The sequence below is a fragment of the Drosophila pseudoobscura genome, chromosome 2, assembly GCF_009870125.1.
Source record: "Drosophila pseudoobscura strain MV-25-SWS-2005 chromosome 2, UCI_Dpse_MV25, whole genome shotgun sequence".
Classification (NCBI taxonomy): domain Eukaryota; kingdom Metazoa; phylum Arthropoda; class Insecta; order Diptera; family Drosophilidae; genus Drosophila; species Drosophila pseudoobscura.
The window spans coordinates 25,844,190-25,872,005 of record NC_046679.1 but is presented as its reverse complement, the minus strand read 5'-3'; the positions used below and the strand labels follow the sequence as shown (position 1 = coordinate 25,872,005).

The 27,816-nt window shown below is 45.1% G+C and overlaps 1 protein-coding gene across 3 annotated transcripts; it reads right to left on the bottom strand.

Moving 5' to 3' along the window:
• Positions 1-27,623, bottom strand: LOC6897790 (uncharacterized). Of its 3 annotated transcripts, XM_015182594.2 has the most exons (12): positions 27,483-27,622; positions 16,014-16,818; positions 11,888-12,010; positions 11,143-11,282; positions 9,109-9,250; positions 5,907-6,089; positions 5,700-5,843; positions 5,365-5,631; positions 4,868-5,200; positions 3,917-4,248; positions 1,981-2,146; positions 1-1,905 (listed from the first exon to the last, which is right to left on the bottom strand). In XM_015182594.2, exons 2-12 carry the CDS (start codon positions 16,273-16,275, stop codon positions 1,607-1,609), a joined length of 2,391 nt encoding a protein of 796 aa, XP_015038080.2. In that variant the 5' UTR covers positions 16,276-16,818; positions 27,483-27,622; the 3' UTR covers positions 1-1,606. The 3 variants fall into 3 exon arrangements, with proteins under 3 accessions (XP_015038080.2, XP_002137895.4, XP_033237763.1); XM_002137859.4 differs by lacking the exon at positions 4,868-5,200; XM_033381872.1 differs by lacking the exons at positions 1-1,905; positions 1,981-2,146 and having other exon boundaries at positions 4,079-4,248; positions 4,902-5,200; positions 27,483-27,623.
• Between the last annotated feature and the right edge of the window lie 193 nt (positions 27,624-27,816).

The following is a 27,816-nucleotide window of genomic DNA, read 5'->3' as shown; positions in this document are numbered from 1 at the left end:
TTTAATACGTATATATTTTTATTACCCTGTTTCAATATTTAGCCCCAAACAAAAATAATTGTAAAACATGAAAATGGTTTACGCTGCCAAATTGGGTCCACTAAATAGTTTTAATCTGGTCTCTCATTAATCCTATAGAAGAAGTATTTTTAATATGTGCGCATTTGCTTTTAGAGAACCATTGGCATTGAAAACAATTGTTCGATTATTAATGGACTGGAAGTAACATTCACATTATTGAGAGTAACTAGCAGCTCATTTAACTATATGGCTAGTTATCCGAAAGTGTTTAACAGTTTCTAGGATCTTATGCTAAACTACGCTGGGAAGTGGGAGTGTCTAGCTCTCTTTGTATATGATACTCGTACTTTAATGGTAATAAAGACATGGAGCCTTACAACTTTGTTACCCTATTGCACTCGTACTATTATCCAAAGCTAACGGTATGAATGGGTAAATTTATCCAATGTATGGGTATTAGGCACAAACGAACGTAACTGTGCATCTGTAAAAGGGCTGAGCTCGTTGATACTTGTAGTCATCCCCCAGTAACCAACAAGTACCGGATCTAACAAACTCTTCCTGTTAATGTACCTTACAATTTTCTTTTTCTCTGTTGAATATGGCTTATGACTATCTTCGAAAATTACAGTCTGCTATGCATGTTCAAACATTTTACAGACATACATACGAGTTTTTGATAAATCAAAAAATCATAGCTTAAACCATCGGATCTTGCTTTTCGTCTCGAAATATTTAAAACTTCTACACTAAGTAGTTAAACTTTTCTAACCGCATTATACTGCGGAGTATGACTATGAATGCACGTAATGTTCATTGATCTATAAGTACGAGTATGTTTAAACTTTAAACGGGTAGTACATAGTACTCTCATATTGTTGATAATTGGTAATTCTGTGCTTACACCTAATACATATAGCGATAGCGATATAAACGTAATCACATCCTCTCATGCAGGACTAGCTCTGCATCGTAACTATGTTCGTACTGCTCCAAAGAGGTTGGTTCGTTTTGTTAACGGTTACAGGTTACAGGTTAGCCTCTAAACAGGAATTATAATTTAAAAACTCTGGCAATCAATTAAGATCTAGTCTCTTACAAAACGGGCTAATTACTTAGGAATAAACAAGTCTGGCAATATTTACAAATAAAATAGATCCTGTACAGCCGCCGCAAGCTCGACGCAATCTCCAAATGGAGTCGACAATATTGGTTCCTAGAAGCACTGACTGCGCCCGGACGCGCAAATCTGCAGACCACTCTCACTATTGTTGGTTGATTTTGTAGATTGTTGGGACTCCTGCTCTGGCTGTATGGTCCCGAAGGACCTGGGAGATTTCAGTGTGAGCAGTTTGTTTGGCAGAGCCATTGAAGCAGGCCCTGGCGAGGCAGTCACGGTGATTGCTGGTATGTCCGGCTTGTTGCTGTTAGTAGGAGTCCCTGAGCGACTTGCTCCGCCATCGCCACAGGGGCTTGCCCTGGAGCCCATTGTCGCCGTCAGCGGTAGCATGTTGAAGCCCACGCCCATGTGAGACGGTCGCACAGCAATTGCGATCGGCAAAGAAGCCTTTCGGTTGAGCGAGTGTCACCCATAGAAATACTGAGCGCTGCTCTCTGTAGACACGCCCCGGGTCAGATTCCTTGGTACGGTGCTATCATAGTAGACCCCGCAGCCGCTATTCGAGGTTGAGGGCATGGCGGTTAATGGCAGAGGATGACCAGAACTTATAGAAGTCGGTGGTGGTGAGGGAGAGCTCATTATTCCCATGCTGGTGGGTATCAACGTGCGTCGTAGAGTGTGGTGATGTCCAGCCACCATGACAGCACCGCTTAGGTACGCTGGGGAAACCGTGCTGAGTCCGGAGGGTCCAAGAAAGTGGGGACCTACAAAAACATTGTAACAATTTCGCAAATTAAAGTAAATAAGTAAATTGATCGTATCTTAACACGTTCTCTCACCCATTGTCAGAGGACCGTTGGTTGCAGGATGGCCCATGGTAGTGTAACTGTTGGCCTGTGAGTGCGGGGCCATCAGAACGGTAGTTGCTCCAGAGGTAGGGTGCGATAGTGCGCTGGGTAAACCAGCGTAGCTGCACTTGGGCGTCGGTGCGTATGTCATGTAGGTCTTTTGTTTGCCAGCCCATGCCCATCGTGTGTTTTGTGTGTGTTCATGGTGACGGCGCGACCATAATGGACATGAAAAGGGAGAGCAGAGTGGGGCATAGAGTTAGGCTGGCTCTCATTAGTGCCTGTTGGCGTTGGCTAGCATGACTTGGTCGGTTTGGTGTCAGTTGCGACAGTTGTGGACTTTCAGCCCCTTACTCTATTCTGGGTTCTCCAATCGTTACTAATCGGCTAGAGTAGAACGGCTAGAAAAAGTTCTATCTCTACTTTACTCTTTGGCCTGATCGTCATCAGGCCATTACCTCAAACGATGGCCGATGATGAACGCATAATTAAGTATAAGTATAGGTATATGAGCAAACGTAAGGAACTAAGAATTCCCGACTATTGATGTATGTATAAATTGATCAAAATCCTGTCTTGGAGAAACTATGATTCAGAAACCGACTGTCCCAACCGATCTTTTTGACAGTATTTTCAGCACCATCAAGAATCAGATCTGAAATCACATTGATCAGCTGTAACAAATAGTGGGTTCAACACGATTTTTTTATACCATATAGGGTATGTATGGCCTGCACAGTGTGTTGACTGCGAGACATAAAGATTGCATATATGTACATACATGTGTAGGTTGTATATATGTGTATATGTGCATCGGATCCCTGCTGTCCTGTTGTTTTTGCTCTTTTCCTCTCAGTACCCATGGAACAAACAAAGGGGACAGAAATTGTTGCAGCGTGCATTTGGAGCAAGGATGCTTCCACCTGGCAGGCAGGCAGGGAGGCAGGCAGGTAAGGTAGATTCCCAACGCTTTAAAATCCAGGGTTCTTTGTTTGCGAAAAAGGATTTAATGGCAAGAGGAAAGGAAATGCACTTGTGCCCACTTTCCCTTTTCCCTTTACCCTTTTTCCAGTCCTTCCGCCACAATGGTCTGACTCCCGCATTCATCCGCCCTTGCCTTTTGGCAACAGTAAGAAAACGAAGCATCCTCCTCACTCCCAATTTTCATCAGAAGCAATGCTCGGCTTTCTTGAACTTTTGTGCTCCTACTTCGTCACACATGGTCGACTGCACCCACAATGAGATTTACATAATTATAAATGACTATTTACCTCCGACAATGACTGCTGTCCGAGACACTAATTGGGGTATGGGTAGCATTGGGGTGGCATGTGGCAAGACTCAAATATTCGCTTTGCGGATGCAGATTATGTGATTTGAGGGATTGCTGCGAGCGTAGGAACACTACTGACACTATTCTACCCGTTAAGGAACGCAGACTACCCTTATTTAAATATAAATACATAAGTCCATCGCTAATCAAAGAAGCAATCGCGAAAAGGGAGCAAGAAGAAAATGGAAGAGACGCAAAGTCTGTATAAACACATATTCTTTCTTTCAATACTAAATAGACATCGAACCGGACAAGAATAAAATAAATACAGTCCACTAAAATAACATAACATCACTCGAGCATATTATTCACGAACAGTATCACTAGACAACGCAGAAGTCAGTCGTTACCCGTCTATTTAGGGTTCAAGCAACTATATACGACAATGTAACAATGTAATACTGGACGAGACACAAATATATGTGCTCCGAAGTGCTATTAAATTCGGCGGAATGGGCCCTTCTGCCTGGTACATATGTTTGTACATTTCGTTTATACTACTTATATACTGATTAAACTAATAACGCTGACAACTGGCCGAGATAGCAAATTTAAGCATAGTAATTCATTGGGTAGAATGAGAAAGCTACTTACCTCGTTCCGAGACGATAGGCTGGGCAATGGCATAGGACCTGTTAAGTCGATGTCGGCGTCGATGTCAGATATGTCATCTGCGAAGGAGTCTGGAAGATGGGCTTCTCCTGGTGTCGTCTGTTGAAATTTGCTTGCACCTCCATTTCCGACACCTGTATTGCCACCTTGCGTATCAGCAAAGGATTTGGCGACCCCGCTGCCACTTGAGCTGCTGTTCTTCCGCTCACCCCGTCGTTTCTGCAGCGTGAGCCGGCCGATGACAAGCGTCAGGCAGAGGAGAACTCCAGCCGCCACCGATATGATTAGGTAGAGGTAAAATTGCTCCTGATGCTCTGCTCGCCAATAAAAGAACCAAATAAATACTACAGGCTGGGAAATTCACATCAAATAGTGTTAGTTGACTATGCTAATGATGTTGAAAGTTATAGTCGCCAGCGGGCACGTCCGCACGGTCGGAGCGTGGCCTGTTTTAGTGGATAGGGCAAGCCGGGCTGAACTTTAACTCGTATGTTTGTGTCAAGGGACATAAATGAAATGAAAACTTTTCCACGTGGGGTGGGGAGATGCAAGCTTGTGTGCCACATGTTTAGCTTGCTGAGTTGACTTTACTGCTTATGACAGCATTCGGTAAGGCCTTTCATCAGATGTGAAAGGGAGCGAGTCGTGGTCGGGACACTTACTCGTTGTCGGTCGTCTGCAGAGTGTTGGGACGTGATTTTACCGTGGTGAATGCTTTGAGGTGCTATCAGTGTTTGTGGATTCTTCAGCATTCATACATTTATTCCAGCGTATTGTATACGTGTTTTTGTAAGTACGACTATGTTTATGTGTGTGAAGTAAAAGTTTGATTATTTACACATTTCGTGCAAAAGGTTTCGAGCCAAAACGAAAACGAAACGTAAGCCAACCGTGTGTATGTAGTAGCGAGTTGCGAAGGACATCCACACTCACTTCGTATATGGATATAGGAGCTCAGCCAATTTACCAAGAAACCAATGACCTCGACCCGCTCGGTTACGATGTCCTCCTCGGTACAGTTCAGTCCAATGACGCCCCAATCATCGACATTAACGCATTTGCGGCGGTAAATAATGTTTCTATCAGCGACGTTAGGTTCAGGTGTTGATTTTGAACTCAATTCAGAACCTTCGGTGTGGACATCGACTGTACCGATTTCTTCACTTGAAGAAGTCGTGTTTACCGATTCTGCTATCTCAGTAACAAAGTCTTGGCTTAATGCTGATTTTATCCGATCTAGTAGTCGTAAAGATGATACAAGTCTTTCTGTGAAAGGAAAAGTTCTCTAGTCTCTATATCAGCTATGCTCCAAAACACATCATATCCGTATCAATGATGTATTTTCAGGTTTCAGGTACTTTACTTTTTAAATAGCGATGTGGTTTCCAATCAAATACTCTACAAAACTCCTTCAAAATTGTGCGACTTACCTTCCAATAAACTATCGTCCCGCGAAAGAAGTGGTGGTAGGAGTGTGCTGGAAGTACCGACACCTAGCGCACCATTTCCGAAGTCGAACGGCATGCCAACATTTGGAATAGCGCCTTGGAGCTTCGGGGCCGGCGGAATCGCTTCGGACTCTTTGTAGAACTGGTCTTCGTCATAAAGTTCATCTTGGTCCATGTCTAGCTCAGACTGTTGTGGCTCGTCGCCCTCCGGCGCAGTCTCGTAACGATCCTTCAGCACTTTGCGAGGAACTAATAGTGCGGGGAAATGTAAGCAAACCCCAATTCTCGTTCAAGATTTAAACCCGTCAAGTACTTACTGCAGGTGTAGACAACCTTTAGGTACATCCGCACATCAGCTTTGCAGGGACGACCAAATGTACCAGCATCTGCGGTCACCGAGCAGCGTCTACGCCCATGGCAAATCTGCATCACTGTCTCCGTGGCGTACGATACTAGGCAAGCTGAAAAGTATTTTAGCAAAAGGCCACGCGTAACACCACCATGAAATCAGCAGATCTACTTACTCGGCTTGCCGTTGTCTTCGCTGGTGCCAGTGCCAGTACTTGCCCCAGCGCCCTGGCCCCCGCACTGTACGCTTTCGCGTTCTGTGTGGCCGAAGGAGGCGCTGTATATAGCAATGCGTGAATACGGATTGCACACAAGCGGCATATTGTCGTTCTCGCACGCCACCTTGCTGCGGAATTCGTCTGAGACATCGACATACACATCGTTCCAATCGATGGAATGGAGAAATTATGAGCCATAAATATATTAAAATAAAAGGTGCAAAATACATGCATACTTATTATTGACTATCGTACAACGTACATTGTACATACTTATATACCCCACATATACCACATACATATACATATCTTCTTTACCACGAGTACTTCTGCAGGCATTGAAATTCTGCCAGTCTGGCCAGCAGCATATCGACTTTGGAATACTCGATTACGTTCGAAAATGTATTGCCTACCTTGGATAAAAAAATGTATACTCGTACTCCTTAAAAATTATTGAAGCAGAGATTAGTCAATTAAGGACTCTTATTCTCGGACATAACTTTCTTCAAACTATTGCAATTAAAATATATTGCACTCTTCTTAGATAGTCCTTCAGTTCATATAAATCCCCAAAGACTTCTAGTTCTTTATCTCATTTCTATCTACGGAAATCAATAAGTTAGGGATAGAGTTCATATATTCGTATAAGAAGTTATGAACTGAGCTACGGGTGTCTCGCACAGGCCTAGCGCTCCAGTGGGGTGCGTACATTTGCTGTCCTAAGCAAGTGTCTGTGTCTCAGGGTATGTGTGTTGGTATATTATGTATACGCACAAATGGAACTTTCAACGCCAACAGAGCGGACTGGGATAAAGTTTAATAAATTTGGTAAATATTTGGTTAACTGTTGGGGTTGTGCCTCTGCCCGAAGGTTTTGCTCGCTGGTCTCTCCACAGGCCTTAGGGGCACGTGCTCGCACGCCCTCGTGTGCTTTCCGCCTACCGGGGTAGGCGACCTATTGAAAGCCGTGATTCCTTGGTTCTTCGGAGAGTACACGTTTTATTACGGCTAAACGTGAGAAAAGTTGAAAATTGGCATTTTTTATGACCACAATGTGCCGCCCGCACAAACCACTCCCCAGACGCCCCTTCCTCTAGCTTCTTCGGCCGGGCAGCTGGTGGGAAGGCCATACTTCTGCTTCTGGCTACCCCTGACTGCCTCTGGCTGCTTGGGTCGTGCAGCGAAGGATGAGTTTCCGCATCAGCCTCATCCGCATAGTACGGTGTAGCAACATCCAAAGCCAAAGCTAAAGCCAAAGCCAAAGCTAGGCGGCTCGGCCCCTTCCATTCCACGCACATAACCCGGCCGTTATTTTTCAACGTTTCCCACTCGTACTTTGCAGTTTTATTACTTGTCGCTGGTGTCCGTAATGAGCAAAAGATAACAGACAATTTAGGGAAAAAAGAGGAAAAAAGAGTCTCCTTAATTACATTACTCCCGTCTCTCGCTGCGGCCCCATGCCGATCTTCTCTTGTCGGTCGACGGTTGTCGCCACCACATCCCTCCGCTGAATCTTAGTCCTCTTCCCATCCTGCCTCAGCCATCTAAAGAGCTACGTACTCGTTCTTGTACATGTGGCCGTGGCCGTGGCTTTTTTCTGGCCGTTCTGCACTTCCCTTTTCTAATTTGACTGCCGTGCTGGTGCGCTTTTTGTGTTCCCTCTGGCTTTGGTGTGTTTGTGCTCTTCTTAACGAGATAACATCTGCTTCACTTGACACAGAAAATAAATAGGAAGTAAAAACGGTGCCGGGTCTGGCATAAATTACTAAAGAATTACATATTTACTAGCTCCAAAGCAGTACCTTCGCGTTGGAGTCGGCGGCCAGCCGTACACAAAGTCGAATACACAGCATCCAAAGGACATCTGCATTTATCGGAAATGCGTTTGCCGTGCTGTGGAGCGCATTAAGAGCTCGTTTATCGCGCACACGGACCACGCCAAGGACCTGGGATTGGCCGGAGCAGGTGTCTACTAGTACTTGCCGGCAGCAAGTGACAGGTAGCAAGTCACATCAGTTCGCTTATCGCCTCCGCTCCAAATGCTCCGGGCCCCCGAGTGAGTAAGCGCGAATGGCCAAGCGCATCGTAAATAATCGGGGCCATTAGCCCCTTGGCTGTGGAGACGGAGGCGAAGGCAAACGGCGTTGCTCAAATGCGCTGCGCCAAACTATGCAAATAGTTTAGCAAAAAGTTTACACAACTATTGTTAACGAGCGCAGCTGCATCGCTCATTATGCTCTCAGCATAATCAAATCGGAAAGTCCAGAAGCCAGGATTATTGCAGCCAGTGGCCACGGCCACCCGAAGACAATTCTCTCCCTCTTGCTCTCTCCACACCTAGCAGTCCTTTCCAATAAAACCAGCATTAACTAGGGAACGATATCCGACCAAAGGATGCCTGCTAACAGATTTATGTGATTTAAAAAATTTAATTTAAGCCTTAAATGTCTAGAAAGCGTCTCCCAAAATGTCGTAATACAATATAACACAAGATAGTCCCAGTATGGCATATTCTCGCGTTAAATACATTGACATTATATTGTGTGAGTACTGTCTGAATCGCTGAAACAGACAAATCAATTCTTAAAAATATAGATTCGTATGGAGAAGTATACAAATACTCGCAGCTTCGAACAAACAAACGAAAGGATTGCCATGGACATGACGTGGATAAATCGAATTAAACCCTCTACCAACCATTTCCAAATTTGTACGTGCTCTAGGTATTTAAATATTTGAGTGATCTGTAAATGATAAATCCGATTTATAGAATGTTGCCGAAGGTTTCGTTTGCCCCCAATTTAACGACACCACTGCCATATTGTTCATCTGTTTCAGCCGACGTAAATTTGTTTGTTTGCTTAAAAACTTAAATTGATATTTGCCACTTTTGCAGCAGGCAAATATTTATCTTATCGCACAGCAAATAGTATATTTCATGTATGTTGTCGGCGAGGACGGACGAGGACGGTGTCTGCAGCCTGGCAAGTCCTGCGCCTCACTCGACATATTCCAATCGATTGCATCCGTAAAGGAATGTGCATATGCACACACCCAGCACACGCCCACACAGAGCTCTTACTTGGCTAGGACTACGACGAGTAGTAGTATTGTTTGGGCCTCAGCCCGGTGCTGACTAGATAGAAGCTGTAATACTTACATGGACGGCATTTGTAGGCAATCTCGACGAATTTCCGTATGCCCGAACAGGGATCTCCACTAGAGTGCGTTTTGGAATTCGCGGCAAACTTGCAGTGCCGTTTTTTCTGGCAGGCATCGACCACCGTCTGCAGGAGGGCGTACTGTAAGAAACCAGACAGAACAGCATGAGAAGAGATGTATGACAGGGCGGAAGGTATTGCAGGCGGATTCGATTGGGATACCAATGTTCGTGCATTGGGCACATCTGTCCCAATACGTCGGTGCTGGTGGCAGGGATGGGGGTTCCGGAGGCATTCTTGGAGCGGAGCCAAGGCAACGGTTTGAGAGCACGCTCGTAAATCCTTGCACTCCCAGCGAACTAAAGCGAGGCTCAGAGATTAAACAATATTTTATGCGATACGAATCCAGCTGATACTGAGATGAAATGATACTCTCCCTGTTACATAATCGAATAATCTGGCGATGAAAATACATTAAGTACTGTGGCAGCAAATGGTAATTGAATATTTCTCCATTTTCTCTAAATTGGACTGTAACTGATGTACGTATGTAAAAATAATTGCCTTAGTCGGCGATAAATGTGTAATTAGAGAGGTGGCGGATAGCACCTTTGCCACAGAAGGAAGCCGATCATTTTCGTTGATGTAATTTGTTTTAATCGTCCGAGATTCATATGCCTATTCATCATATTGCTTTGCGTTAGTCAGAATATGATGAACCCACAAGGGCACACGGAGTTTTGCCATATCAATACTAATCATTCCGGATAATTGAAATGTTTCCGGTTAGGTCTATGCAGGAAAGAGAGGCGAGGAAAGGGCAGTGCTAAACTTCCTGTAACTCGAATAAATTAGGTCGATTTTTGGGGGTGCACAATATACATACAAACATAACTACCAAAACCAATAACTATTGTGTCATTGTCAAGACAAAACCTGGGCTAATAATTTGTTTGCTTGTTTTGGTTTGTTTGAGAAGAATGATATGTGCTCCAGCCATTCCTCTGTCTGTAGCACATCTCCCTTCAATGAAACGTGGAGCCTGCTGTGCTCGGGATGGTATGCATAAGCTGTTGCTAAGGCTTTGTTATTTGGCCGTCAACCGTAGAACTTTGGTTCCGGGTTATGCACCCTCCGGGACTATAGTGTAAATGCCTCTGCTCCTCTCAAATTGGATCGTCTTCTTTAGGATTTGTCGTTGGATCTGCTTTCTCGCAGCACTTAGCCACACATCCCACATGCGATACAACGACACACTCAGACATTGGGAGCGACATTGACTAACTTCAAATTGATGTGCCTAATGAAGCGCAACAAGGGCGAGCGGCACACACATTAATCAGTGGGATATGGGATATGCTTAGATGTGAAACTAACCACGACATCGACTGCACTGACACTGATACTGGCACCACAGACAAAGACGAGGAACGGGGAACACTCGTATGGTAGTTAAATGCTTGTATATTATCAAAAAGTCAAATGAAGTCATTGGCCGACTCGTTCGGATATAAGAGAGCATTTTATAATTATTTTCAATAGTTGGTTGGGCTTAGGCCATGCCTTCGAGGAGCAGGCCCTAGAGTGGGCTCCAATCCACAATTGCTCATACGAGAACAAATGATTTATCCCTTCGCATTGGCCAAAGTGAATCGAATCGATTTTTATTATGAATTATTGCTGTTTTTATGGCATCGTTCTACTTCGCTGATTTATTTAGGCTGTCTCCACATGTGCGAGTGGTCTTTTTATGGGATACGTGTGAGAATGTCTTTGAATGCCATGCGGAAAATGGGAAAATAAAATTGGGCACAAGGGTAAGGCGATCCGCTGTCAAGTGGCAACCAGCTACGCTGACCATCCTCATCCCGAAGCGGCTGCATCATACACCAAGGACAACCCTGTGCCGCAGTGCGGTCAATACTGGCCATGCTTCCGTCGCGTCGCGTTGCGTCTCCTCCTGCCATGCCTGCTTTCAGCCTCGATGATGAGTGCGACGATGATGGAATTGCAATTATACTGATTCTGCTTACCTGTAATCCGCTTACTGTACACGCTTCCGGCGGTTTGACTTCGATTTCTGTTCCACTGTGGATGACAGCATCGCCGGCACTTCCGGTCGTGGTGAGGTCCTCTTGCGAAACGGGTGGACACAGGCTGTGGTCGGTTAAATCTGTTCAAGTGGACGAGAGCGGAATTTTGTTTTTGTGAACGTGTCGTGGACGATTTCGGAATGCTTTTAAGTGGAGAAGGCAGGTGTACGAGTACGCCAAGGGAAAGGGAGACAAGAGTGGGACGAGTGGGCTGGAGTGACACATGCCAAGTGGACACAAGTACCATAATAGGAGCATTCAATGCAAAAGCTTCGTCGAAGCGTCCCCCCTGACCACAAGAGCCCAAGAGTCCAAGAGTCCAAGAGCCCAACCTTTCTATATTTACTTCACATACGATCGCCCGATACTTGATATGGGCGTGTGTATGGGCCGGCTCGTTGTTGTTTGGCCCATGTTCGAGGGACATGGTAGTGGTGGAATAATACATCTCCAAAGCTGCCCATTTTGTGTGCCAGCGCAGAGGGACACAGACACGTCCATTTTCCCGTTCCCGTTCCCATTCCCAGTACAACACAATGCGCACAATCGACGCGTGTAACGGACAAACTTTGGCCAGCAATCAATCAATTGAGACATTGCTGCCAGGACGAGTCCGGCCCGTCCACTCCTTGTCCAGTCCACTGCCGTCTGCAGGACTGCCTCTTCCGCACGTGCCCCGACTTACCTCCCGCCCGTCCGTACTGAGCCAGCTCGATAGAAATGCTGGTGCCGCGTGGACAACTGAGTGACAGCTGCTCCGAGTCGCATCCTGCGCGCTGGTACGTTCTCAAGGTGGCGGCCAGGAGAGCTGAAAACAAGCAATGACAAAGAATTGAAACTTATTAGATGATACTAAAAAACCCATACATATAATCAAAAGAAAACACAATTTGGGAGTCAACAAGTCCACAAACTTCAATCTTAAGCATACACTATTTGAAGATTACTGAATCAAAGAATGTAGGATATGCGAGTATATTTCACATTCATGTGAAAAAAGTAAACCTAGAAGGGAAGTCTTTACTTTCACCGATTTATGTACTATCATGAATAGCTCAAGAGTATACAGAAATAAAGGAACGAAACGAGTGCGGTGGCACTGGAGTTGCGCGGTGAGGAAGCAGAAGCAAAGAAAATTCGATTTCCACTGTGCAGTCGTTCCGTTCCGCCTTCAACTGAACTGACACTTGACACCTAAGCAAATTCAGACATTCAATTTCATGTGAAATTATTTCCGAATATTCTTTCGTGGCGCTTGACAGCAGTGTAAACAAGATAGAATGACAGAAGCTGAAATTGCGCGGCTACAAAATACCCGGCACTAGTGCCAACAATCTGCAAAGCCCATCCGAAATCCGTTAGACTGTGGTTAAGTTTTTAATCGATACATGAGATGTCCAGCCGTTTGGTCTGCTGCGCAGATTTTCGGAAGCCCAGCACAGCCCACGGGCTCAGAGAGTACAGGGTATAGGAAATGGCTGGTATTTGTTTCAGTTTATTGTGCTTTCCTCGCAGCCACTAGCTCCTAGCACTGGTAAAGCATGGGAAAGTGAGTGGTGTGGTGTTCTTGGCCTTGTCCTCAACGCTTCCTAGCGCCTCTGACTTCATTATTCAACTTCTGGGTAGGTGCTTCTGAGTGTCGGCTTCTTCATCAAACAACGCACATGGGCCGCCCACGCGGATGATGTCAGGGACGGACGTAGGACCAGGACCGCCTAGCGGAAAGCGCGAGCTGAAGTAAAATATGTACGCGCACATGGCACGAGCATTAAGTAGTACATACCAATATCTGAACGCAGATGTGTGTACACTTACGATACTCGTATATGCACGAGTATGTATAGCACTGCTATTGTACAGATCCATTTTTCGATGTGAACTACAATAGAATACTGCGAGCAGTGTGTTGAAAATCCATTCGCAAAAGCAGCCGCAGCACCATCAACAATCCCCCATCCCCTTATCCCATCATCCACCAAAGAATTTCCATTGTATATCTATATGTCTGTATAGACACGTATTTACAGACAGATGGCTGCTACAGACAGATATGGCTACATCCTAAGCACTCTCGTACATGGGTATATAGCCGATATGTAGAGAGCCTTTAAGAAGATAATGCGGAGACCGAGACAAGACAATCTGAGCAATTTTTGAATGGGTCATTTTGTCCGATATATTTCTGCACACATGTGTGGTTGTGGTGTTACGTAAAATGGATCGACTACCCGTATATTTATATATACGTATACATATGGCGGGGAATCGGTCCGAGTACGCTATAGATGCCAATCCGACTGTAAGATAGCCACGAACTATCCAGACAAAAGTACGAATTAGTTTGCACCGCCAAGGCTATAAATATTAGAGAGTTTTCCTTAATCGTAATGTAATAATTATCGGATACCGTCAAATTTTAATAGAACGGTAGATAATATCTGAACCTGTGATATTAAACGCTCTTGTATATTTGTGAGTCAGATCCTGTGTACCTATATATGTGTACAAAATGAAGTACAAATAGTGTAATGTGCGGATAAAGGATGGACACAATTGCATCGGAAATAAAAGCACAACCTTTAAGCAATGCCCAACAGAAATGTTCTAGTACATGTACACATGTTCTGACTACATACGAGGATATTTGTATCTTTTATTGGTTCAATGCGGTGTGCCTTGGAGTGCTTGCAGTATTAACGAAGTGGGTTAGTGCACCGAGCTTCTATCCTGTCGATTTCTTTTTCGACTTGCCTCCTGGCGATCAGTCAGTATATTACATACATGTATATGTACATTACATATGTATATCCAATGATTTATGTATCCTATACGTACAACTTAAGTTATACGTAATTATAAGTAAGCGCCGATGACTGCTGCATGCTCTTTTTCTGCTTTTTGGTTTCGCTTTTCCCAAAATGGATAGATTAATTTGTTGGTTAATGTAGGGAGGGGGAATTTCGGTAGAACAATCAAGGCAGACCGCGATCTCTTTAAATTTTTGTCGTGAGCGATGGGGAAAAGTAGAGAAAATGAGTGGAATCTCGACCGCTAATTTATTTCACTACATCTATCTCCCTTCTCAGGAAGGTGCACACTGGGTGAGGAAGAGTGTGTGAATTGCTTCATTTGTTCATTCTGGCTGTAATAATCATCAGATCTAATCGAGATTCTCTACGTGACGATTCTGAAGATATGGTCATTGTATGATTCTGCTTTTGATGCTGATCAAGATCATATCCACATCCACAAAGTAGAATATCCTTATAATCTTTGAGTACCCACCGCTCCCTGTAATGCCGGTTAGCTGGTTGTAGCACAAGACGAAGAAGTCTTCGTACCGTCCTAAAGCATATTACATCTGAACACCAGCGAGTGGAATTCGCAAAATGTAAACGTATAAAAGAAAAATATGTTACAGCAACAATATTGATGGCACTGCTGGAGTGGGTAATGCCAGTGGGTAATGGAGGCAAGGGGCCCTCTAAAGTGTCCAGGATAAATTCGCATCCATTCAGGCGATGTTTTGGCCGTCAGAGTCACGCGTATGTTCACAGCTCTGTCGCCTTAAGTGGGAGTCTAGAGCACATGCCAAGCCCTTGACAGCGCCGTGTGAAAGCCGCAAAACGACAAGGACCTTTCTTTTCAGTGTCTCCACGTAAACGCCAAGACGAAAATCGGAGCGCATCTGAAAAGAAGTGACTTTGTAAACTGGCTGGTAATTCCAATCTCCAAATCTGTTACTTCGCCACTCATTGGATTATCAGTGAATCAGTGATCTGATTCAATTACCATTGACCCTAGTTAAAATTGCGCTTATTGGTACATAGTTACAGCAGGCAGAGTGTTCTGAGTATATCCGAAAGTTCGAGTATTCTTTCGAAAATAGGGAAAGTACAAAGTATTAGAGATCAGCATAAATGTCCGAGCTGCTCTAGATGTGTCTATCTGGCTGCGTAACAACAGACAAAGGTCAAGAGCGAATTGTGGTGGCAACATCAGATATTGCTTTTAATTTTAGCCATATTTTGTAGCATACGAAAATCTAGGAAAGGCGAGTAGTGTGAATTAAATAGACGGCAAATTGACTCCAAGATGAAGTTAAAAACATATTCGTGCCACGAGTAGTATATGACAATCAAGCTCATAACTTTTCGAGTGTCTAAATGAACATACACTCTGCTCTCCGATTCCGCTGTCCAGTTAATTAATCTTGTTTAATTTATGATTGTTTGTTTGGACTCCCCAATAAATCATTAATGGAGAACATTCATAAATATTTGGTGGCTCTCACATTCAGATCTGCACCGGAAAACTTTAGCCGCATGAGTTCATTTCGCTACCAGGAGCTGAAAACGGGTACCACGGGGAGGACAGAGACATACCGCGGAGGGGATCGGGAAGGGAAGATAGGGGCAACGGCAGCTGGACACCACTTTGAGTGGATATTTGCGCTTAATTATGATTTATACATAAATATTTGCCAGAACAGAACCCAATGAGCCGGCAGTGCGCCCACTGGGTCGAAAACCCGAGGCGCAGACGAGGAGGCTTTGTGCCCCACGGAGCTATGTAAGTTTGGGTGGCACTGGCAACGGCAACGGCAGCGGCATCGGCCAAAGACCCCTGCATCTCTTACTTATTTTTAGCTAAAAAGCGCCGCAGGACTCGGGAATGACAGTGGGGGCAAGGACCGCCGCAGATAGAACGCAGAACGAGCGTAAATTTGTATGTTTGCATGATGCCGACGCTTTTGTGAGAGCTGTAGCTGAAATGTGGAAAAAAGGAGAGAAATAAAACAAAGCGTTTACCCAAAGGATCAACTCGATAAATAACTTCCGGCATGACGGGCCGCGTCAGCAGGCACACAGCAGCCAGGAACAGGGCTGTCCTGCTCCAAACATGGTTCCAGGAGCACGGGCAGGAGCAGACCAACTGCACGTGCCGCCAACGGGGAGGTCCAGAGCGGTCTTGCTCGATCTGTGGCGGGGGGGCTGGTGATGATGCTGGAGCTCGGGCTGGGGCTGGGGCTCGGGCTCCCAGCTCCTTTAGATGCTGTGCCAGCTTGGCCATTGCCACCGGCCACAGTTGCTGCTGCCCCTGTTATTGGTGCTGTTGTTGTTGTTGTTGTTGGTGCTGTTGCTGTTGTCGGCGCCTCGTGCTCGACGTATGGGCAACGCTATCGCTGTGTAGCGTCTGCTGCTGATTTGATGTTCTTTATGGCCGCTTTTATTGTGCACCCTCAGATTTGGCCATTTATGTGTGTATTTTGAATTTTCATATTTATGGCCATCGTCAGCGGCCAAGCGTCGAGTGCGATATGATAGCAACTGCCGATGCTTCTGCTCATGTCCATTCTCACAGTCGACGCCACCGAGGGGACCTCAGTAGCAAGTGGATTCTGTATACATATGTATGTGTGTGTGGATGTGAATGTACGAGGACGATTATATTGCACTGGTCGGAATTCGTGAATGGGCGCCTATGTGGGGGTGGTAGCCTTTACTCCGTGTTCTCTGAGTCTTTTTTTTCCTTATTTTTCACTTTTTGCTTTCTGTTTTCTGCTATTCACTTTATTTGTATTATCTTTACTTTTTTGCGGTGGTCGTTTTTTCACTGAAAGCAAAACAATTAATTATATTTCACACTCGCTTTTTGCACTTGTTTTGCCTTTGTTTTTGCACTTCTATTAATTTATATTTTCGAGTGTACGCACACTCGCGCAAACAATTCATTACGCGACGCTGTTAACTCGATTATTTGAAAAAAGATTAAAAAATATGTACATATTCGCTGGAGCTCGCTTCCATCGCTTTTTATTTGCTTAACGATGCTGGAAATTATGGCATTATTTGCTTTTCCAATTTCACTCGGCGTCTTAATTGGGTTTGATGTTGTTTATTGAATTTCAAATTAATTTTAAATTGAAGCAAATTTGCCACTGAAATCACATTTAATTAGTTCGGTTAACAATTCAATGCCTTTTGACTACACTCTTTTCTCCGCAAATCCGCTCCGTCCTTACGCCCATACAGTACGTACATAAACACACACATGCACATACGCATACACACATACGTGTGCACATCGTACATCGTACCACAGCTTTGACGGGGATTATCGGAATAATCCCCGCCAGTAGCCGTGGCCTCGCCTTCGGCCGCACCCGAAGCTTAGTATTGTCACTGAATTGTGCAGTTCAGGTTGAATTGCTTAAGCCTCTGATTGGCTTGAACATGTCTTGTGTCTTTATGTTCGAGTACGTAATTATAGTAGAAAGCGCCTGCAGCGCATTCCTCGTGGCAGCTAAGCGGGGAATGAAAACCAGGAAAGGACTTTCGTTTATCTGGGGAACATTAGATTTAATCATCCTTTATAGAATCAGTCGATCAGCTGAGAAGCCTAGTTGGATTGCGCAACAGTTACATAGGAGCTAAATGCATCATTAGACTTAATGAGAGCCAGATTTTATATATATTTATGTACATATATATGTAGGTGAATTGGACTCAACCTAAAACTCCATCTACCCTTAGCAAGACCCAATCGAACAGAAACAAACTAGATATTTCTTCCTTGGGAAGCATACTCATACGACTTTTTGAGTATTAAACTCGGCTAAATGTATTTATCAGCCAGAAGGAGTCGTTTCCGATCATAATCAATAGCCATGTTTGTCCGTCCGTCTCGCTAGTCGTCAGAGACTAGATGAGACACTAGACTTTAGTGTGCAGACTCCTCCTATCATACTCTTTTATATCTCAGCTTTAAAAACATCTCCTCATTCCAGCAATGGGCAATATATTTTTACCATATTAAATACTTTTGGTAAAATCAAACGATGTTTTTTTTTTCTTTTTGAATTTGGTTTAAGGAAAATGGGGTCTTTTCATACATGTCTTCATCTACCGTGAATAGATTGTCGAGCAGAGATCCCCATGCGGTTCCGTTAGATTAAAAGTACACAAAAAGTATCAATCGTGGTCGTTTAGCCATGAAATTTAAACATTTATGTAATAACACAGCCAGAGGGGCACCTGGTCAGAGTCCGACCGATATGACGGTGAGTAATGGGACAGTTTACGAGTAAACCCACGCACACAGATCCAAAATACAAAAGAGGAAGTATCCTTTGGGTTGGCCAGCTTTGAGGTTGTAACGTCAGTCAAGGGTGCCACAAGTTTGCCCAAACATTCATTAACGGACACTTTCTGATAGTCCGGATAGGGTTGTATTCCGACGGATGAACTGATGAAAGGCAAACAAAAGTACGGAGGGACGAGTATAATGCGTGCGGACACCAAATAATCCTTGGTATCCTTCAAGTTCTATGCACGCCAGCCTCACTCAAGCTCTCAAAAACGTATGGTGTCGAATACGAACGAGTACACAAATATGTATACATGCGTCTATGTACATACATACGAATGTATATATGTATGTAGTCCATGCACACAGCCAGCGCAAGAACTCACTCACAGTCATGAGTACGCTGTCCTCCTTTGCTGGAAAAGGCTCCTCTAGGTTGGCCTAATGTATTTCTTAGCGTTTCCTTATTGTTCGCTTGCTTGCAAGAAAGCCAAAACCGCAAACTTTCAAAGGCAAACTTCATATTTTGCAAACTGTGCGGAAAGCACTTCTTCTCGTTCCCACAGCCCCTGATGGAGCTGGTAAGCAAATGCCCTGGCTAGCCCCAAATGCTCCGCCTTCCCAATGGGGTACCCGTACCCGTACCCGTACCCGTGCCGGGCACCAATGCAGCACTGCCAGCAATGACACCATTATGGCTCCAGTGCAGCTCGAAGCTCGACTTGGGGCTGCCATCTATCTGTGGGATACTTCCTTCAGACGTTTTAGAGCTTTGGCTGCGTTGTCGTTGCCGCTGTCCCTCATAGTGATGAACTTTTTTGCGGAGCTTGGTTATGGCTCTGCTGGTTTTCATTTCCCACAGAAATTAATATGCAAGAATATTTTGGCCTCCCTTTAATCGGTGTAAAGAGCCCTCGTGGGAGTTGTATCCTCTTTGAAGCTGGAGCCTTATGATTGAGAGTGCGGAGCCCCCTCCAGCCCCGGCAGCAGCTCCAGTTCTAGTGGCAGCCACAAAGGCGAGGTCGAGAGCCAGCTCGAAGCTCATCGAACTGCAATCGAATGCTCACTCGAACACAACACTGATGTGGGGCAGGCTTGGAGATGAGATGGAGATGGAGATGGTCGAACGCCCCTGTTCGTTTTTCAGCATTATCAAGTTGAGTTTCATTTGCGGATTTGCTAAACGGCACGAGTACTCGTATTTGTCTGAATTTATTTAAGCGGAAAGCTGCGTCCATAATTTTCTCAACTTTTGTGCTCAGTTTAATTTGGTGGAAAATTGAAATCATATTGAAATTTGCCAATCTGCGGTTTGCGGCCAACTGTCCATCAGGCCTGAATTTGACTACATTTGTTTGCCTTTATACTCTTTCAGCGGGTACGGAGGGTATCAGAGGCCAATTTATTATATACTATATTCGGCAGGCCGCACTCATTTATTTTAAAACGAAAATATCACCTCGACGGTAATTTGTTTGTGTCAAACCATTTCTGGCGCCAAGGTTCGCCAAGGATCCACCTACTTCTTGCAAAAGTGCTGCATGTTTTTGGAACCTGGACAGTTGGGAGAATTGAGAACTTCAAATATTTTTGACATCTGTATTCATATCCGTATATAGTATACCATTCATCGCCATGTGCCCTCCGAAATAGCAAGGAATTGAGTACATATGTATGTATGTATACGAGAATTCTTTGATTGATGGTCTTGAGGGCGGGCCCAGGCCAAGGCCCCGCCTGATAGCCGAAAAGATAAATGTACGCAAAAAGATCAGGCGCAGCTGTCAGAGAGAAAAATCAAAGTTATCAAAGATATGGCTCAACGGAAGCCAACCCTTTCGGCGCGTGAAGCATCGGGCATCGGGCGGGAGGGAGGCGGTGATGATATGAATGGCCGAAATGGGGGCGTCAGAGGCCAGTTGGACGGCTAGTACGGTAAATATTTATTAGCTCAATAATTTGGCAACATTTCTGCAGGATAAATGTGCAAGTCCCTGCGCAATAAATTGTTCCCAGCCGCACACACTCGTATGTAGGTATGTCCATACGTAGCAATAGGTATACCTACTATACGTTTCATTAAATAAATAAAGCAAGATGAAGCTGGCTGGTGTTGGGTGTGCGTTCTCGTATTTGTGCTTTATTGCAAGGACACGGAAGCATAATAAAAACTTGTTGAAAAATTTACGGCCTAGCCACGCCGAAGAACGGATCGGACAAACAAGCTGCGGCTCAGTCTCCACTTGGTCGCTGGTCACGTTTCGGACTCGACCACGGTTCTGTGCCCGGTCTTTGGCCCGGGAAACGGACAGAGACAGGGACACGGACAGGGACACGGACACGAACGTGTTTATTTATGTTCGGGCCACCGCTGAAAACTTTAGTCGTTGTACGTGTCAAAAACTTTTGACAGTGCAATGCCTCCGCGACTTAGGAAGTCAGCAGCTGGCGCTTTCGCCGCAGCGCAAGTCGGGGACCGAGGACCATCTGTAGGCCAATTGAATTGTGCCTTCGAAGGTCGGCAGGGGCGAAAGGTCCAGAGCGGATCGGACCTCCGAAATAAAACCTTGACAAGACGCCGCGCCAAAGTTAGGACACTTTGAGTAATTTGGTTAGCGAATCTCTTCCAACTTTCTCTGGTAAGTAGAATTTGTTATTAAATAATGTCTAACACATGCGCCAGTCCCGGTCCAAAATAACAAACGGCCAACGGCGAAGGACGTCCATATCCCTAAATAATTGATGAGCGTTCGGGTAATTCTCGAAGTATGTGCTCTATGGATGTGTACATGTGGAATATTAAATGTCGCCCAGATTCAGTTGCGCTGAGAGCCACCGTCTCATCGGTTGAAAGGCCGGTGCGGAAGGTTCCGGCTGACCAACCTCAAGTCGTTATGCCCCTCCTCTCAAGTACCACAAATTCAATAGGAAAATTCCACAGAGAAAAAAAGAGCATAAATATATTTCTTATCTTTTTTTTAACGGTAATTACACTCCAAAAATTTGACAAAAATATAATCTATGACACTCAAGTAAACACTAAAAAAATTGCTAAATTAATACAAAGCCGTTTCATTTGTCAAAAGGGATTCCCTTCATTAGTGAGACACCGCCAGACTGAACTTTCGTAAGAAACTTTTCCTTTTTCCTTAAGTCATCAGAAAAATATAACCGCCGCTACAGTGAATGCATGTGAATGCCTATTACATATTCGCATATTAGTGATAATCTGAATAATGGAAATGGTTGAGTTGTATATACTTTTTTACTTCAGCATTACCGAAGATAACAGATTCTGCTTCTAGATATTATGTAAAATAAATTAAAACTGATCGTTTACTGCACGATCTGAGCATGGTAGCTGGTCATATTCAGATCATTGCGTGAATCTCTAAGGATTCAACGACCGCAATTTTAAGTTCCCTGTCATGGGAAAAATACTACGATAATGGAGTGCCTAATAATATATATGTACATACTCGTATGTATTTACGTATACTGGAAACATTCAAACGCATATCCGCGAATCAAGAAGGGTGGAGAGGAGTAAGTGAAACTGTAAAAACTTTGTGTCCGTGGCAGGAGAGAATGAAAAAAGAAACACATATTTTCCAATTTACGATTTAAGCGGTGGAACACACACGCGTTTTGGGGGGAGCGAGAGTGAGAGCTCGAGGACGGAACATTGGTTGGGGCCAGAGAAGAAAGTGTGGAACGGGTTGGCTGGGACTGCAGATGCTGCGCAGCTGCGGCAAATGACGAAAGAACAAAGAAATTCCAGCAGAGGCGATGCCGAGGAGGGAAAGCCTGAACTGAGCCCGAAGGACGCCTTCGCCTTCGCCTTCGCCTTCGCCAATGTTGATGTCGATGCGGACGGTAAATGTTGGCTCTGGCGATGGCAATAAAATGAAATTACAACTTAATTGTCATAAATAATTCAGGAGATTCCATGCCAGCCACGCGAGACTCGAAAACTCTGCGTTACGAGCAAAATCAGAGCACGGAGCGCAGTGTACCAGCAGCAACCCTTGGATCGTCCCTGGCTCCTGTCACCACTTTCCTGCAGCTGAGCTCAACGAAATTTTAAAGCATCCCCATCCACAAAGGCAGCTTCAAGGAACGAAATCTGTACACCGTAAATGCAGGGGCAATATTGCGTGTTTCATTATTAACAAAGTTAATCCCCTGACCTAGTTAAGTCGTGTCAGAAGTATACACACACACACACACACACACACATACACCGTGGCGGAAGGAGTGGGGAGAAGATGCCAGCAAACATGGGTAAGCCGCCGGATGCCTCAAGAAAAATTGGAGAAGCGCCAAAACCAAATAGCTGACTCCGGCAAGTGTCTAAGCATCCAAAAGGAATCCAGTAGAATAATTTTATATAATTACTGCCGAATATACTGCTTATCGTCGACACGGGGAGACAGGCACACGGGCGCGGCTGGATGCACCCGGGAAATCATCTTTTTGTGCGTTGCAAGCATCTGGTCAAGACCAGTGCGACCTCCCCAGCAAGGACATAAAAAGGTGGACGGTGCCAAACCGAGAAGAGCGAAGTAGTCGACATGGCCTTGTCTTACCACATATTATTCTCTCATTTATGAAGCTTTTTGGGAAACGGTATCTTAGGAATAGCACAGTCTGAACTTGGCAGCGGAGGTAGGGTTGCTGTAATATATGAGCAAGAATCTCCGATATCATAAAGTACATTTACTCATAATTAGTCACAGGACAGGTTACTCGTTGGAACCGGGCAGAGCGGACCACTGCCACTGCCCAGCAACTATGAGAGTCTTCAAGGGAATGAGCGATATCCTTTCTAAGCATAAGTCCATATTTATGTATTTTGAATAATTGGATTTGTTCATTTCGTTGCGGAAGTATCAATAACGTTTAAATTCATAACAAATGCATCTGAGCCATTTACACTACAGATGCAAGATTCGAGATCCAGGTGCTTATAAAAGCATTAACATTTATCATTCGTGTTTACAATGATTATCCCTCTCCAGGCCCCTGAACACCCGCAATGCTTTGTAGACAAAGGCAAATAATACTAAATTAGCAAAATGACAAAAGTTGTTTAACAGCCGCACGCACTCACACGAAAGCCCTTCAGCAGCAAGCCCCCAGTACGACCCACTCGCACTCACACCCCCAAGGCCCGAGGCCCGAGTCCCGAGTCCCGAGGCCTCGTCAACTCCCCTTTTTTTGGCCTGATTGCCAGTTAAGAATGTGCAAACAAACAAACAGACAAAGAGACCGGCCGTCGTGGCCGCGGGGAAGCGGGGCGTCGAGGAGCCGGGGACTGATTGGGCGGGAGACTGTCGCCCTCCCAGTCCCTCCCAGAGCTTCCGGGAAGTGGGTGGGAGTAAGACCCAGAAACTGCTTACGAAAACACAAAAGTAAAACATGTGTTCTGCGGGGCTCAAGAAGCCAGGGAACAAATAATTCCGTGCCCTTTTCCCAATAAATCGCTGTGGGGTGCGAAGAAGGAAGGCCCCTTAAAAGCAACACTCTGTTGAACAAACAATCAACCAATTTATTTTAGTTTAATAATAATAATAATAAATGGCAAAAACGAATCGAAGTGCAAGGAAACGGAAGCCCCCCGACAGCCCCAGAACGGTTAGAAGCCCCAGTAGCAATCTACCTCAATGGAGAACGGTACTTGTTCCCATTGGCCCGGCCAATTATTGAAAACACTGCAAATATGCACATACGAACCGAATGTTTATATGTACATGAGCATATGAGTACAAAATACATACAAAATCGACAAACAATACGCTTACTATACACTTTCGTTCCTATAAAATACTGTAGTTTATTAAAATGTGTGCAAACACCAAAAAGGGCATCACAAGGACTCTCAATTCTCAACTCGATTTGAAGTTAATAAACATTTTAACGCAGAATTGATTTTTATTTGCCAACTTCCGCACTCAGAGAACCCTGAGCAGCGAGGGCCTCGGACCATTGTGTGCCTTGCAAATTATTCGAACCAGTGGATTCTCCTAAAGGGCTGGATATTGATTGGTTGGCTGACTTCGAATTGGATGTCAGCTCATGGGAGCTACTTTTATGACACCATACTCGCATTTTTGTCCTCGGGGCCAAAAAGGCGTTCCTCAAGAGGGGCAAACAAATAATTTTGTACCTTGTAATTGAAGCACAAATGTGTATTGGTCTATTTTTTTGTTTCATTATCAATAGCCAAATCGATAAATCATGTCTGACTGGCTGTCTGTATATCCAGAAAATGTTGTGGTAATTACTCTCTGAATATTTTCCACATTCCTATATAAACTATCACCGCAGAACCCTATTAGGAGGCCGGGAAGAGGAGTTTTCATTGAAACCAATATTGATAGATACAAGCCTGCATCCGAAGGCTGTGCGAGACAGGTTCCTCGGATGAAGAGACATATAAATGAATTCTAAATTCTAAATTCTATATATGTATTATTGTATGTGTAGCGGAATCAGGTGCCATTTATGCAAAAGACAATTATTTTCGTCTTGCGACGCTTCTCGAGAGACTTTCGATCTAAATTTACACATGCCATGCTCATTGGTACTCGTGAGTACATATGTATGTACTATGTTAGTGCTTGGTACGAATAGATTCGCATAAAGTCCACTCAATGCTTGTAGTTGTATGATATGAAAATTGTACTCAAATTCCTTCACAGTCGAAAAAGAAGAGCCGATCTCTAAAGAGGCTATTCAAATGAATGCCTCCGAGCACGCTAGATACGCTTATGATGCGAGTATTCTCCCGCTCGGTATTACAAGCTTGCACGCTCGGCTCATGCCTACAAAGAGCTGGAGAGGTGGTTTCCCACTCATTCACATTCACAGTCACATTCATATGCACATACTCGCACTCGCACTCGTTTATCCAGCTTGATGCTATTAAAAGTTCTTATCTATTGTTGCAGCCATTTTGAATAATTGAATAGGGCCCATCAGTTCTTTGTGTTTTTTCCGTTTCTTTCGTTCCTTGAAAGAGAGTTCTCTCCTGGCCTTTCAGACCCCTTCAGAGTAGACAAAAGCTCTTCTAGATTGTTGTTGGCAGCTGGCTGGTTCCTTCCTGCCTTCCTGTCATCCGTTGCCTCTGGCTGAGCTCAAGAATGTGCACTTACACGGTCAGGAGCGCTAGCAAAGGAAAAAGTTAGCATGAGGCGGCGTGTAATAATTAACTTAAAGTTGCTGGGGCTCTATCCGAGTAATTAACTCGAATTGAGATTCCGCTATTGCGAATATTCCGCCATTTTTGGGTTAGTGGCGACCCACTCCCACTTGCCACGTCTTCTATCTCATCTAGCACGATAAGCTTGCGATAATTTAATTACATGCGCAACGCGAAACTGAAGTTTCCGACAAACCCGGCTGCGGATTTGGTGTTGGGAGATATGGGGCTGGCTGGGGGATGACAGAGACAGAGATGACAAGACTGAGAGTGCTCCGAGCGGCACAGAAGCGAAGGAGGCGTCTGAGACAGAGCCCGAGGCGGAGGCTGCGGTTGTCCCTGCTGCCTGCCGTCGATGTAAGTGGCAGAAATGTAAATTACGCGTATTAATATCAATTTATAATCCGAATCTGAAACCAAAAAATGCTTCTGCACAGTCAGGATGGTCGACGATGATGCGGCAAATCCCAGATAAATCCTTAAAAATTACTTTTAATTTCACGACGGAAAATGCAAAGCCTCGAGCTGATGCGGACGCCGGTCACATGGTCCTCGGTCCCCACTCAGACGCAATCACCATTCCCAACCAGAACTGACTGCACTGTGTTCGGAGGGAGAGATGGTGGCGGCAGGATTTTACCTCTGACATCCAGCTGACTTTGCCTGCTATTCTATGCTATGCTGCCTCAATCTTGTTCTTCTCCGAGGGCAGCATCTAGATTAAAGTAAGTCAAGCGATGAAAATAGATTAGGCGTATATTGCGAATGCTGCGGCCAGACCAGAGCCCATACCCCATACCCCATAAACCATTCCCCAACATCCAGCCTTTCAGCCAGCCCCAACCCGACGTGAGCGATAAAGCAGGGCCAAAGCAACGCAGGCGCCATCCTGGTGGTCGCCGGCAGCAGAGGCGTGAAAAAAATGCCCCCAATTTAATTTGAGTTCTGCGCCGTTCGTGCGTCTATTTGTTTGATTAGTCGATTTTGTGGACTTTGCCGCTAATTGTGCGCCCCCTACTCCACAGACACAGAGGGTCTGCCGCTGCGCCATGTGTAGCGATGTACGTCTGTATGTATATATCTACATATGCATGTATTGACCAGGAACAGGAATAAGAATATGAGAACCGGGCTCTGGGCCAGGACCAGAACCAGAGCCAGAGCCGGAACAGAGCACCGCCTCCGTTTATGCTAATGAATTCGAGTTGGCAACGGGCGAACCACATTCGCGGACACAGACTGGACCGAACCGAACCGGACCGGACCGTACCGGACCGGACTCTTCTCGCACCATGAAATCTCACTCGCACTCGAACACACTGTTGCCGTTATTTTTGCAATATTTGCATAATTGCTTTTGTTGCTTTCATTTGGTCGGCTTTGGCTTTCGATGGCATGGCGCTCGGCGCTGGCAAATATTTGCACAGCCTCCGCCTCAGCCTGCGCTCAATTTTTGGCCAATTTCACAAGCTGAAAACTGCACTGGCCGCCCCGGCGCTCCAGCGCTCCGGCGCACGGTCACACAGATGCACACGAGAACACGTACACGAGAACAGGCAGGAAAATTAACGTATTCTAATTAGCACGTTGCCGCTGGCCGAGCTGTAAATTTATGTGCATTGCACAGAATTCGCGTATAAAACTGTAGCATAAGCAGAAGCTGGAGCTGGAACTGGAACTGGAACAGACACGGAAACGGAAACGGCGCAGGCCACGAGACAAAGACACCGACACCGCTGCGCGATCATTGGATGTTCTCCGGACGGCTTCAGTGCTCTACTTTTCCAATTTGGCGCGACCGCAACGGCTTCAACGACTGCTTGCCGAAGGAGGCGACTCTTGACGCGGGTATGGTATGGCCTTCCAAAGTGTCAACAGCATTTGCGGTGATGCTGATGTCACGCCGACGGCGATGGCCACCGACGGAGACAGGCAGAGAGACGCAAGAGACGCAGGAGACGTCCGAGACACAAACACAGGGACTCACAAGACAAGGCGAACGAATTGGTCTGTACTCCGAGCACTCCGACTTCGCGCAATTCTTCCGTCAGTTTTCCGACTCGACTCCGCGGCTGCGATGTTAAGGTACCACTGAACCCGACAGAGTGTCGGAAAATGTTTGTTCATGTTCATTTCCTTCTAGTTTCCTGCAGCTGCGCTTTTCCACGCTCACTCTCTCTCTCTCATTCTTGCTCTCTCTCTCCTCTCGTAGAAGTGGGACGCTCTCTTGTTTCTCTTGTTCGTGTGCACGTGCACTTCGTGTTTCCACTAGTATATTCGGTATGTTTTTTATTTTTAGAATTTTTATTTATTATATTTTT